Raw genomic sequence first — 14,230 nt, forward strand, 5'->3', positions numbered from 1 at the left:
GTGACTTGCAGGTATCAACCGATCGGGAATCTGTAGTAACATACATGATTATCTAAACTTTTAAGGCCCTGTTTGTAACATTCCCAAGAATTTGCAAAATATAGCATTTCTTCTTCTCTCTCTCACCCAACCAATAGAAATAGTGATGGGAGGCAACAGTGATTATCCTTTCCTTCCCTTTCCCTGCTATTCTTCCCCACCACTCCCCTAACAATTACAGCCCATACTCCCCAGCAAACAATAGAAAGAGTCAGACCTCAAGGAATTGAATCAAAAGTAAGGAGGTGCTGCTCCTAGAGATTCAACTATTCATTTGTTTAACCAGATCAAATTATAGGCCCAGATCAAATTGGAGTCCATTAAGGTAAGTTACCGTTCGTTCAAAGTAATCAAATGATTTAAAAGAAAAACCCAACAATGCTACAAAGATAGTCAAACAATCACCAACATTTAGAATGATTTCTGATTCTCACCACAATGTAAAAATAAAAGCAAGAATAGAGAACATAAAGATGTTAGACAAACCAGTAAGCATGTTCGCAACCTTTTACAAGAGCAGTCTCCTGAAGCTCTATCTTCTCCAAGCAGATCGCGCAAACACCATGATTGCCGAACACCGTCAAGTTCAAGCTCGACATTTCACACTCTATCCCCTTCCCATCATCACAAACCTACAAGAAGTTTTCAATAATTTGAGTCGAAAACAAAGAAAACGAATTAAAAAGACACAATTAAACCTAAACCCCCAAAAAGAAAAGATTCACCAAGATCCGCTTCCACAAACAAATAATCAAGAGAGAGGGGAAACCTGTTCTTGGGTGGGGAGGTTGGAAACAGCGTTCAGTTGCTCAATCTCCATGAAGATTATGACGGTAAGTGATTTTCGGCGGATGAGAAGCTCAGAAAAAGAAGAAGGAGAAGGAGAAGAAGAAGAAGGGAAAGGAGAGCTTCGTCCGCTCGATCATGAACCGTAGGGTATCTAGAAGCGGAGAGAAGAAATGATTCTGGGTACCATTCCGAACTCCGAAGAAGGAGAGGGGAAACGAAAGGAAAGCTTAGTCCGCTTGGTCAAAGAGCCAATGGCCAAAGGGTATTTACGAGCGGAGAGAAGAATAGATTCTGGGCATATTCTGAGGATAGATCTATGCCCTCACCTCAGGGCTCACCGACTCGGTCCGTATCGTATCGTCCCGTATCAGTTTGGATCGATCTCAGTGTCCGGGAGTCGGGAGTCGGGACACGTTGGAGTGTTGGACCACTTCTTCTCAGCTTCTCTCCTCCACAGCCTTCCAGTTTAATGTATGTGGGGTCCACATCTGAAAGTCAATTTATTGTTATTCATCCTATGGGCATCTCAATGAATAATGTATGAAATGAGAAGAAATTCAAAGCATTCAGTGAAATATGCGGTTCTAACCAAGATTCTAAAACTCGGGATCGGTCTTGGGATCGTTAAGATACCGATGTGGAACCTGAAATGTACTATATCGGACAGATTTATTCTTATTTTTAAATAAAATTTTAATTTTATTATATTTTTACCCTTAGGCATTTTATCAGGAATTCAGGATTGGATCAGTCAAGGCCAATACTAACAAATCCAATCCAAGTTTTTGAACCATGGTCTTGGTTTGTTCTTCGTCTTGTTGTCCCTTCAATGTACTGCAATGTCAATTGAACTCTCTAAAAAAGTGTGGAAATAAGATGGAAGGGCAATGTTAGATGATGTTGCTGTTCATCTTCTTTTTAGGCATGTCTAAAGGATGGATCGGGTTTGGCTCCTCTGAGGCACAAGATAATGTTCGGCATGTATCCAACGCCTAACAACGCCTTGAGCTGTGTGCCAAGGCCTTTAACCAGGAACTCAATCCGGAGGGATCCAACTCCTCTTCAAATCTTAATCGCCTAACTCTTGTCCAATTCTCACTATGGGCTTAATACTTATACACTTCAAATTCAACGGTGTTGGAAGTTCAGGGTTATTCAAACCCATTTTAAAACCCTCCCCCCCAGAAAAACCATTCCTGAAATGAAGGAGGAGAAGGGGGTTTATCCATCGCCTCTCAACTTGAAGTGAAGAAGAAGGGAGAAGGAAAGAAGTTAGGATTTCATCTCTCAATCTGAAAAGAAGGAGGACGACTCTCATGGAAGAAACAAACAAAGAAGAAGGGGGAAGGAAGGAAATTAGGGTTTCAACTCTCAACCTCAAATGAAGGACGACTCTCAAGGGTGTTTATTCCATGAAATGATGCGCTCTGATACATTGGTGAGTTTGTTCAACCCAATCTTACCACCGGGCAACCAAGTGTCCATTGGATGATCAAAGCTCTCACATATCAAATTTGAGGAATTCAACCATTTCTCAAAACAAGATTTCCAGAGTCAATAAGAATTCCTACCTGGGTAGAATTTGAGGATGTGGAAGTCGAATTTGTCCACCAGATGATGGTTTTCGATGAGTTGATGATGACTAGGTTCCCATCCTCTAACAGCTTCAGTTATGAGGAATACTTATCAAAGATTGGTTTGTCTCTATTTGCCACCCAAACAATGAACATTTCTAATATCTTTCTGTACCAGATACCAATGTAGTATTTCTAATAGTTACCGGGGCGTGAAGAAACCCAATTTGAAGTTCCCTTGTCCTTCAAAACTATGGGTTTCATTACTAATTAGTGCTTCATTCTAGCTCAGAGAATTTTCTTTGCCTATTAGTCTCAAAGGAAGGGATCTCTTGTTATCACGTCTTCAATTCTCACCTCTGTGTTTCAGTTCTTCTTCTTCTTCCAAAATAGAGTACCTTTATGAAATCAATTATATGCCAGAAGACCATCAAATTCGCCCAATAAACTACCCTATTCTCAACCCCTATACTGTAATTCCTAAGAACCCGGTTTCGGTAAAGGAAAAAATTACAGCTCTTATTTCTCCCAGAAAAACTCTAGCACTAAAGGAGTTTGTTCAAGTCTCTTGGTTTGATCAATACTAGATCCCAGCTACTCAAGCTGAGCAATTCTTACTCTTGAACTTCCAAGAGAATTGCCGAGCACGGGTATTGCACAAGGATACACTCATCTTCATTTTGGTGCTATCTGTCTAACTCCCACTTTTCATAGAAGAAAAGTCTTACCAATGGTTTCCAATATAGCTTTACTTGACAGTCATTTCAAGCAGTATCGGCATGTTGTCGTCTCTAACATCCAAACAACATTGAATGCTGACATAGTATTCTTCACATTTTCCCCAAATTTCATCATGCCTCTCTCAAATGCCCATATACTTGATGCCCTCCAAATCCAAGTTCAAATTACAGGCGCTCCCCAAGTTGCTATCACCACAACAACCACACTTCACTACCAGCTGGTGTATAGAATGCAACCATGCTTTTGATCTTGTAATAGGTCATTCTTCGGATACCTTGTTTATCAATGTTGATTCCAACCAGGTTCCAACCATTACTTATGTTCCCAAGCAACTCCCCAGAGAATATCTACTCTGTCTCCTTCCAAAAGCCTTCCAAAAGCCTTCCAAAAGCATTGATTACATCTCATGAACAAAGACAAGAAATCCAGGATAAACCTCGCTCTCTTACATCGGTGAATCCATATTTTAACAGAAGAGCAGATGGGAAAATAGAGATGCGGTTCCCATTGCTAGTAACCACCTTGATCCCGATTCTTCATGCAAAGCATAAATCAGAAGATCTGCTAACCATCCCTATAATAGCATATTCTACATCAGGAGATCTGATCTATGAGTTTTAAAGCTCTACAAGCCATAAGTGGTTTGACATTCGTGACCATCTTTCTTGTTCTTCTTCCTCTCATGATGATGATGATGACGACGACAACGATGACGATGAAGAAATATTGGGCAAGCCTAGAAAGTGCAAGTCAAAATCGTCGCAAATTTTTATTTTTCAATTTTTTCCCAATTCTCTTTGTGCACATGACACGTGTACATTTTCAATCCAATGGGTGCGGATCTTTAGGGTTATTCAAACCCATTTAAACTTTTAACACCTCAAAACCATTTGGATGACAACCCTATCCAAATTAGACCCAACCCAATCCACTTCCTTTCCTCCATTATCTCTCATCCTGAAATGAAAAAGAAGGGAGAAGGAAGTTAGGGAAGATGGAGAAAATTTAGATTTCAAAATTCCAAACTCTAATGAAGTAGGAGAAGGGGGTTTCATTAATTTCGGAAGTACTTATAACTTTGCAAGTGAAACTTTGGCTAAAAAGTGGGATTGCAGCCCATCTCAAGTGGCCGATTGGAGACGATAGTGGCTTCAGGTGAGAACTTAATACCCAGGCAAGTGTACTCGCACCTTTTTTTTTTTTTTTTTTTTTAACCAAGGTATCCAGACCAGCTTACGCGCACCTCAACTAATCTTCGGAGAGACTAACACAGGAAGCCATACGTGGGTTGCCCAGATGATTAGGACGAATTGGGGATTGTCTCGCACCCAATTAATTCTACAAGGAGTTCCCATATTTGTTGATTTTTATTTGTTTCCACTTGAGGGCTATGATGTGGTTTTAGGGTTTTGGTGGTTGAGTACATTGGGACCTATTGTTTGAGATTTTTCCAAATTACAAGGGAAATTTTATGTGGAAGGAAAGGAAATGGTTTTGCGAGGTTTATCAGTTCAAGAAAATAAGGTTGTTAGCAACGTTGCAGCTAGGAAGAAAAAGGGAGGACTTTGACTAAAATTATTTTCAATGAGGCCCCCTACATACAACCAGGTCTCCTCTTATGTCTACCCAAGTGCAGCAACTTCTTAGTAAATATAACGAGGTGTTGGCCGAGACTAAGGATCCACCTCCCTGGTGGGTATAAGATCATAAGATTCAACTGCAACCCAATAAAGGATCTGTTTCTGTCGAACCATATCAATACCATCACTTTTGAACAACAGAAATAGAGAAATTAACAGATGAGATGCTCTCTTCCCATGTGATTCGACCAAGTAACAGTACGTACTCTTTTTGTTTTTTTGGGTAGAAAACAGTCAGTACTCATCTCCTATTAAATTGGTGAAAAAGCATGATGAGTCTTGGAATGTGTATTGCCTATAGATCTTTGAATCATATTACAATCAATGACAAGTTCCCTATAGATGAGTTGAATGACACACAGTTCTCTTCGAAGTTGGACCTTCGGTCTAGTTATTTATACCCAAGAGAAGTAGAAAAGACTTTTTTTCGAACCCATCAAGGCCACTATGAATTCTTGGTAAGACCATTGGGCCTCACTAATGCACCTTCAACTTTTCGAGCTCTTATGAATGAGATATTGAAATTTTATCTAAGAAAATTTATTCTAATAGATACAAATCATGGTCTTGACATGTGAACCATTTGGAGATTGTATTTTCAGTTCAACCGTCTAACCAGTTATATGTGAAGCTGAAAAAATGTGAGTTTGGCTTATGGGGAAGTACCTAGGTCATATAATTTCAAGTGCAGGTTTGGGTGTACATCCAGAAAAAAATTAAAGTAATGTGGTGCTGGCCTAAACCTCAATCACCTAAAGCTCTATGAGGATTTTGAAATCGAAAGGGGAAGGAGACCTAGGTCAGAGATTTCAAGATCGTCCATGACAAGTGTGAAGAGGGCAAGAGAAAGCGTGCTGCCATTAACTTTGAACACATTTATGACTGCCCTTGAACTCTCCCTCTCTCTGTTATCCTAAACTTCTGTTCAGAAGCAGATCTGTGATTACTATAGGCCCTGCAAGCCAAGTGAGAGTTAAAGAAGAAGACTGGAGCCTTTGAGAGTGAAGATTTTCAACATAAACCATTTTTGCTCTATTGCAATACATAGATTTCAGAATGAATTAGAATGAAAAACCGAAACTCTGATTTCAATGATGGAACATAAGCTCTCTCACTCTGAAGTATATCTGTTGAATGATCCAACTTTCAAGTGCTTATAGGCTGGATTTCAAACTTCAGCACAGGGCAGCGTGACAGGTTCCATTAGAGAAGAAGCTAGAACTGTAGTCGGTAGCTGTTGTTCCAGATGGTCGCGACTTGCGATCAAACTTTGGAGAAGAAGCTCAAAGACGATGAAGGCGCTGGATGAAGGGGATGAGGTTCTACTGCAGGACGAATGAGTTGGCAGAGCTTGCGAGGAAGATGGATTTTAGGTTAGAAGGGACGAAGAGTTAGGGGAGGCTTTTGATCTAAGTGGATCTGGGTCAAAACCCAGATCCGGGAAGCCATTCTGCAGGTCCATCCATGTCTCTCTCCTCATTCTCATTGTCCACCTTGCCAGGAACATGTGAGAAAGTATGTATGTTTGGTAACCAAGAGAAGAAAGAAAAGAAAAAAAAAATCAGAAAATTTTGAATTTTATGAAAGAGATAGACACATAAGAAATCATTGTGTAATCATTCATTTTTTGTCTTATTATGTTTTCATATTTTTCTAATGTTTTCTTGTGTTTTTTGCAAGATGTTTTATTGGGGAGCAAAAGAAAACTTTAAAGTTATAAGAAAAAGTTTGAATTTCAAAAACTGAATCTTCTCTTAGGTGAAGCCATACCAACTGCAAAGAAAAATTCTTAACCAAAAAAAAAATACAAAAAGTATATTTTTTTCTTTTCTTCTCTTGACTACAAAACACAACCTTAGAGAATTGGAGAGGATCTGGATCGTCTATGGATTCAAAAAATTACAACAGTTGCTCAACAAAGTAGTAGCCTTACAAGCTTATAGGGTTCGATTTTGTTTTTGAATACAAACACGAGAAGGAAAAGATGGTTGAGGATGTTCTTTCTAGGAGAGAAGAAATAAGAGAGTTTAACCCATCTGTGGGTTGCTGAGATGATTAGGGCAAATTGGAGATTGTGTGAATAGGCACACGGTCCCAAGTTTGATTCCCCACTTGTGCATCTACAATTTAAGTGGAGACCATAGTGGTGGATTACTGCGCTAGTCTTCCTGAGGATTTGTCAAGGTGTGCGTAAGTTGCTCGGACTTCTTGATTAATAAAAATAAATAAAGGGTAATTTACAACGCTACCCCTTACAGAATGCCATTATGATAAGAACACCCCATTTTTTCATCAAATTAGACTCAGACCCCCTGCCGACAGTCACATAACAGTGAGGAGTTAAAATAACCAATATACCCTATTCACTGACCTCATGTCTCAACTCTCACTTCTTGGAACCCATTTCAAACCCTAGTTTCACTCTCTTACCTCTCTGAAAAGATGAGGATTTGGAACCAACCTTACCGGAAATTAGACATCGAGGCCAGCGGCGACGTACAACTTTATCCGATGACACAAAAGAACCCAACACTCTGATGGTTACGTTGGAAGCAAAAAGGGTAGATCCAGATTTTGGCAATGAAGTTGACATGGCAGTATGGGTTGATGATGCCTAAGCAAGTCTTGCATCGCAGAGGAAGGTAAGGGAGGGTTGGGATATCAGGATCTAGCCGGATCAGAGAGATCGTCGCTGCAATTGGGATCGCACATTTGCTAGCTTCTACCTTCATTTGTGGCCATACACCCCAAGTCATACGCACGCCGTCAACACCCTCAACATCCGTTACTGCCATCTCCGACATCTGTTCCTCTTCTCTATTTCTTATTGGATTGGACATAAACAAAATCGAACTGAAAATTGGGTTTTATTTTATTTTTCTTTTTAAAAAATAAAATTCTCTTTTTAATATCTTTCTCTCTCAGACAGAGATGGATGAGAGAGAGAGAGATAGAGAAGAGAAGGATAGGCAATCCCTTGATCGGAGAAGATGAGGGTGAAGGGGTCACCGCCTTACCAGTTACAAGATAGACGAGAATTAGAGATCAGGGTGGGTTTCTGTATGCCTTTAAAAGAGAAAATGGAGAGAGACAAAGACAGATTTGCTTTACACTTGAGCTTAAAATGGGATGGGTTTTGTGGGTTTTCGAAAGAGGATGAAGACAGATCGACAAAGTAGCCATTGGTGGGGTTTGGAGGAGAGCTAAACATATATCAGCCACAGGCCATGTAAAAAGATTGGATTTGAGAATCCAACTTGAAATTTTACATGTTCTTTGTGGCCCTCTTCAATTGATTATTTCTTACCTTTCTGCCGTTCTACTCCAATTCCCCTTTCAGGTACATCGGGGCTGACTGGTCATCCAAATCCAGGAAGACCTTGTCAAGGTCTCCATCTACTGAGGAGAGGGAGTTTTTAGATGGGTAGTTTAGGTAGTTCACATTTAATAAAGGTATTTTGGCATTTAAAAAAAATATATATATAGTAACTGACATCAGCATATAAGGTATATTCTGTAACAAGAACTAACGACAGGGGGTCTAAGTCTAATATGGTGAAACAGATGGGATGTTCTTATAATAGTGGCATTCTTTAGGGGTGGTGCAGTAAATTACCCATGAATAAATAAAGGAAAATTTACAACAGACACCCCCTTTGTTTCACTAAATTTTCGATCCCTTACCATTAGTCACTGTTAAGGAGTATACCTTATATGATGTCAACTACTATATTTTATTTTAAATACCAAAATGTCTTTCCTAAACATTAAGTACCTAAAATACCTAAACCCCCCCTGTAAGAGGCCGCACCATTGGTCGTGGCTCGTCCACAGACTGCCAAGTTAGCCGCCACCGCCACTACCACCGATGCAAGCGGGAGGAGAAGTTTAAGATCGATCTCATGGTGAATAATTTACTTCAATCTTGTTCGATTACTTCGTTATTTTTCTGGCAGATCACTGACGATTTTCCTCTCCTCCTCCACAGGTTCCTCCGGCACTGAAATCATCTCCGGAAAGAGATGGTGATATAGAAAGCGTATCAGATCCTAAATCTATTGCTCCAGATGTTGAAATGGTGAGAAGGTCTCCCCTCTGTATTCTGCCTCGCACCATCAATCTCAATTATTGCTAATTTGTGACTCTTCCTATTCTCCTTTTTTTCTTTTCTTTTTTGGGGCGGGGGTTGTTTTCAGGTGCCTAAGGTAGAGGCTCCGATGGCAAAGGAGAAGATGGAGAAAATTGCTCTGCCGGATGCAAGAGAAGTTCGATTGGAAGAGAAGAAGACGGAACAACTTGGAAGAATTTAAATCGCAGAAGCCGCTCGCTAATAGGGAGAGGATCCTCGACCTGCAATTTGATTTGGAAAAGCCGGATAAGGATGGTGGGACGGGTAGTGTCAGTGGAAGCAAACAACAGCCCAAAACTGCTACTAGACACGATTCGAAAACAGAGAAAATTGGTAACCCGGATTTAGTTTCAGAAATTTTTTTTTTCTGGTTCTGTTAAACTTGGTTTGACGCTCTCGGATTGCTGATGATGTTTCTGCTTTCTTTTTTCTCAGCCCAATCAACATCTTTGCCTCTTGCTAATTCTATTATTCTATGTACCGGAACTAGAATTGTCCTCCTAAAACTTGGAGACAAATCAGATTATCATACCTTCTGGGCTGCTCCTCCGCGGGGATCAGATTATCATACCTTCAAACAGGGGCGGCAGGGGCATCTTCTACCACTGAAGGCATCGTAGGAAGCCGCAGGAGGGTCCTGCTGCCAACGAGATAACCATCCCAAGATGCCCGAGGCTCGTCCCAAGAGTAACGTGGATCGTCGAAGGATAACATTTCGAAGAACAAATAACAAGATGATTAAAAACCCTAGCTACAATTTCTTCTTCCTCTCCGATAATTGGGAAACAAGAAGAAACAAAAAGATACAGAGACACTACTTCATATACCCAACCAATTGATAATGGTTTCTTCAAATTCTCCGGTGGAAAAAATCCGGAGATTGATAATCTCCGGTGAAGGTGAGTACGGTAGGGGTGAAGAGAAATTGGGTTAAAACATGAGTTTTAATGAATATGGTATATCGGTCATTTTACCTCTTCACTTATTGGTGACTTATGGTAGGAAGTCTAAGTCTAATTTAGTGAAATAGATGGGGTATTCTTATAATAGTGGCATTCTCTAAAAGGTGGCGTTGTAAATTTTCCATAAATAAATAAGAGAGTTTGGTGCATTATCTCAGCCACTACCCAATTGGGTGGATGCAATCAAGTAAAAAACCCAAACAAATCTCTCTCTCCCAATGGTTGGTACATTTGGTTAAAAAAGGAAAAGCCATGGGTCCATGGAAGTTTCACGGTCATATCTTATTTTTCAAAGATAAAGATTTATTTAGCAGAAGACTCACATCTTATTTAAGTCCATGGTAGCACTCATGAAGGGTTCTTAGGGTGTTTGGTTCAATAAATCAAATGGTGTATGTATCGGATATGAATGTCAATCTTTTGATAAATATTTTTTTGAATTATGTTTCTTTCTGAAAAATCGTTTGGTTGCCTTGAGGCTAGTACATGTTTCTTGTGGGTTGAGATATTGGCTTTCGTAGAGAACTTCTTTCTGCTTTCTCCTTTTATACTAGGTGGTAAAAAGGTTGCTCAAATCTGAATTTAAGTGTTGAGGTAAACTCAGATTTAGAATACATCCTTTGTAATATGGTCATTCATAGGAAGTAGCGTGCTCACTTATGAGGGTCATCCTAGTGGAACCAAACAACTCAAAAAATTAAGAATTATCATTCTAAAGAATGTCATCCCAAAGATTTACAAAACCAAACACCCCTAAATCTCTCCACCGAATCTGTTCGTACTTCTTTAATGAGGAAGAAGATTAAAGAGTTCATTAGGAACTGTGATACTTACTTTCCAACAACACAAGGTGCCTTCTACAACCAGTCCCTATACGTAACCAACTGCTTTTCTTCTTCATCATCATTGTGAAACATTTACTACCCTCAAGATAGGAAAAAAAACAGCCAAATGAAACCCACTCGGCTGTACCAATAAAAAAATATATATTGTATGAGAGTTATCAAATACCCAAGTTTTCTCCATCTTCCCTAACTTCCTTATCCCTTATCCTTCATTTCAGGCTGAGAGACAATGGAGGAAATGAGGGGGTTAGGTCGGGTTTGATCCAGATAGGGTTGTCCTAGATGGTTTTGAGGGATTAAAAGTTTAGAATGAGTTTGAATGACACTAAGGGCCCGTTTGATAACGTTTCAAGAAACGCGTTTCTGCCGTTTCTGTTTCCAGAAACAGTAGAAACGGAGCAAAAAACATTTGATAAAACTGTTTCGTTTCACTTATTTTCAGAAATAGAAATAGAAATTTCTACTTATTTATTGTTCAAGAAACGACCCAGGCAAAACAAGTTCAACTTGTTTCGCCGTTTTTGGAAACGACCTGTGGCCATTTTTTCACTGGTTATTATCGATTTCTAAAAACATGACTTACCAAACACCTTCAATTCCGTTTATGTTTCTAGAAATGGAAATTTACGTTTCTGCCGTTTCTTGAAATAGAAACGGAAGAAACGTTATCAAACGGGCCCTAAAGATCCACAATCGTTGGATTGAAAATGTACAGGTGTTGTGTGCAAATGGAGAATTGAGCAAGAATTAGGCACCATTTGATAATGTTTTTGCCACAGAAATAGCATAAGCAGCTTTTCACATTTTCGGAAACAAAACCGGATTTTTTGGTGTTTGATAAACATGTTTCTCAAAATATTTTTTGTTGACATTATGCCACTAAAAACCCAATAGTATCATTGGATGCCCAAAAGGGAGAGAGTGTTCAGTTGCCTCTTTTTAGGTTTAAATAGTTGAGAGATTTATCATACACAACAATTTTTTTTTCTCTCAAATTCGTTTCTAGAAACGACAAAACAAGTCAGACTTGTTTCGTCAAAGTCGTTTCTAGAATTGTAAAACAGAACAACTTTATCAAACGCTTTTTAGGTTTTTCTCCGTTTCTGGAAATAAGAAAACACAGAAACGGCAGAAACAAAACATTGTCGAACTGTGCCTTAGATGATCAAGAATTGGAGAGGAGTCGTATCCCCTATCCGTAGGGGCTCCCTTCTTATGTGTCTTTTTTTTTTTTTCTTCCTTTTTTTCTTTTATATTTTCATTTATCTAAAAAAAAAAAGGACAAATTTTCCTATCTGTGAGAGGCCCTACCCCACAAACATAGGGGTGCGCAATGACCACCATGCCCCTCAATAAAGCTGTGTTTCATGACAATCCTACTCCAAATTGTTAATCCACAAGTTTTTTTTCCCTGATTTTGCTAACATAGAGTAATTAGTGGGAGTTGGTTTGACAGAATGCTTCCAGAGCAGAAAGAAAAAAAAGAATGGAAGAATGGCGTTCAGTAGTGGCCCTGGTGGGTATAATTACGAAAATGTCAGCGATCTATTTTTTGATAAAATGTCAGCGATCTCACTTATATAATTATCATACAACAATAATAAAAACAGCTAGATGGAGTTGGAAAATGTCAGTGATCATATAAAGACATTACCATGTATTATACTATTGGGTTTAATATACTGATAATAATTGTGAAAATGAAAAAATGCCTCGTAAAAGTACATAATGGTGGTTAAAAAAAAAAAATTCCATAGTGGGAGTTACAATACTGCATATATCTTTAGTTTTACTTTTAGTTAGGGACGAAAGTTTGGCCCTAACAACTTGAATCCGCCTTAGCCTGCCCTGAGTCGGAATAGGGCTTGGATCAAGTCTTTTGACTCTAAGGGCCGGTTAGGGTTGAAAAACCCCAACTCTAGGTCAAGATTGGGTCGGGCTCGGGTTGAGGCCTCAGTTTGACCCAATCCAGCCAAAAATTTAACCTTGAATTTTTTATATTAGAATTTAGGGCTTCTATTGGTATTTCATTTTTTTTATACTTTTTTAATGTATAAGATATGAATGGCAGAAACACGTCAATCAAAGTTAATCTAATCATTGCAGAAGCCAAAGTCAACCCAAGCCAGTCCAACTTGACCCAACCTAGCATTGATAGGGTCAATTAGGGTCAGATTGAGTTGGTATGAACCCCCGACAAGGTTGGGCCTGAACATGAACCTTACAAAGTTGGGTTGGGACTGGGTTGAATTTTGAAGACCTAGGGTTGAATTAGGGTTTTAAGAAACCCTGTCTAACCCAGCCTTGTTTCACCCTTACTTGTGGTGGTATTGTGTTGGTGGTGGATGTAACGCATGTGAGTTGCAATTGGTTTACTTGTGGTGATGGATTTTACGCTAGTGCATTGAATTGCTATTCATAGATATCTCCAACTAGAGTTATGGGTTGCATTTTTTACTTTTTAATGCGCAGTTGTGTTGTGTATCTAGTTTTCAATGAGGAGTTGTGTGTTTAAGTTATTACTTTTATGCTTAGCGACACTATCAAGAATTTGTTATCTCATTCCTCCTTTCGTGAAGATAGGTTGGGTGATGGACTATCTTGGTGGCGGACATAATGCATGTAGGATACTTTGGTTTGACTGAACTATATGATATGTAAGGTAGACAACCAGTACCTTTATTATAATCTATCATTATAAGCTTGTAGCTGATTTATAATGGTGCATCAGGTTGACAACCAACACTGATTATATCAGTCATAATTGATCAATTTTTTGCATGAATCTTTGCATTTGTCCATACTTGGAATAAGGTTTTGGATGTTGTTTGTAAAAAGAAGTTGAAATCTATGGGATAAAATGAAAGATCCATATCAACACCAACTTTACCCTTGAAGTAAAAGAAGACAATCTACCTAATTACAGAAATGAAAAACGGGGGTGAAATAATAATAGATCACTTGGTTCCATATATATTGGTACATGTGTGGACTTCCTGCAACAAAATTATATCATCAAAACAAAAAGCATATGGCTAACAAACTAATCCACAAACAAATGAAAAAAGAAAAAAAAGAAAAAAAAGAAAAAAAAAAAGAAAAAAAGAAAAAAAAAAAAAAAAAAAAAAAAAAAAAAAAAAAAAAAAAAAAAAAAAAAAAAAAGAAAAAAAGAAAAAAAGAAAATATATATCAGAGAGAAGTAATCGAAAGAAAAGTTCCTTTTGTTTGGTATCCTTACGCAATACTTTTCAGATTCCTGAATAATTTCAAATAGGTGATGCCTATATTTGTACAAGAGAACATATTGTACTAAACTTAATGTTCCAAAAAAAAAAAGAAAAAATGTGGATAAGACCAAAATGTGAAAAAAAAAAAGAAAAAGAATAGTAGATGATGATCGAAAAGTTTATCAAACATTAGTAGAATTCATAATTAGTTAAAACGGAATGATAAATTTTTTTGTTCGGCATGGCACATTATAAAATTAAACGGCACATTACAAAATTTAAAT

At 38.4% G+C, this 14,230-nt stretch overlaps 1 protein-coding gene across 2 annotated transcripts; it reads left to right on the forward strand.

The window, feature by feature from the left end:
• Positions 1-8,573: 8,573 nt before the first annotated feature.
• On the forward strand, positions 8,574-9,842 carry LOC122062071. 2 transcript variants are annotated; one of them, XR_006134791.1, is made up of 4 exons: positions 8,574-8,688; positions 8,772-8,861; positions 8,980-9,245; positions 9,348-9,842. XR_006134791.1 is itself a non-coding variant. In XM_042625716.1 (3 exons), exons 2-3 carry the CDS (start codon positions 9,038-9,040, stop codon positions 9,530-9,532), a joined length of 393 nt encoding a protein of 130 aa, XP_042481650.1. In that variant the 5' UTR covers positions 8,724-8,861; positions 8,980-9,037; the 3' UTR covers positions 9,533-9,842. The 2 variants fall into 2 exon arrangements, 1 of the variants encoding a protein (XP_042481650.1); XM_042625716.1 differs by lacking the exon at positions 8,574-8,688 and having other exon boundaries at positions 8,724-8,861.
• The last annotated feature ends 4,388 nt before the right edge of the window (positions 9,843-14,230 follow it).

The sequence above is a fragment of the Macadamia integrifolia genome, chromosome 14 (genome assembly GCF_013358625.1).
Source record: "Macadamia integrifolia cultivar HAES 741 chromosome 14, SCU_Mint_v3, whole genome shotgun sequence".
In the NCBI taxonomy this organism is placed as follows: Eukaryota; Viridiplantae; Streptophyta; class Magnoliopsida; order Proteales; family Proteaceae; genus Macadamia; species Macadamia integrifolia.

What these genes read in the sequence shown, in the direction of transcription:
- LOC122062071 (XM_042625716.1), top strand. Translation starts at nt 9,038, where the DNA reads ATGCAAGAGAAGTTCGATTGGAAGAGAAGAAGACGGAACAACTTGGAA. An exon ending in TTCGAAAACAGAGAAAATTG is followed by an intron (nt 9,246 to 9,347) that starts GTAACCCGGATT and finishes CTTTTTTCTCAG; the next exon opens with CCCAATCAACATCTTTGCCT.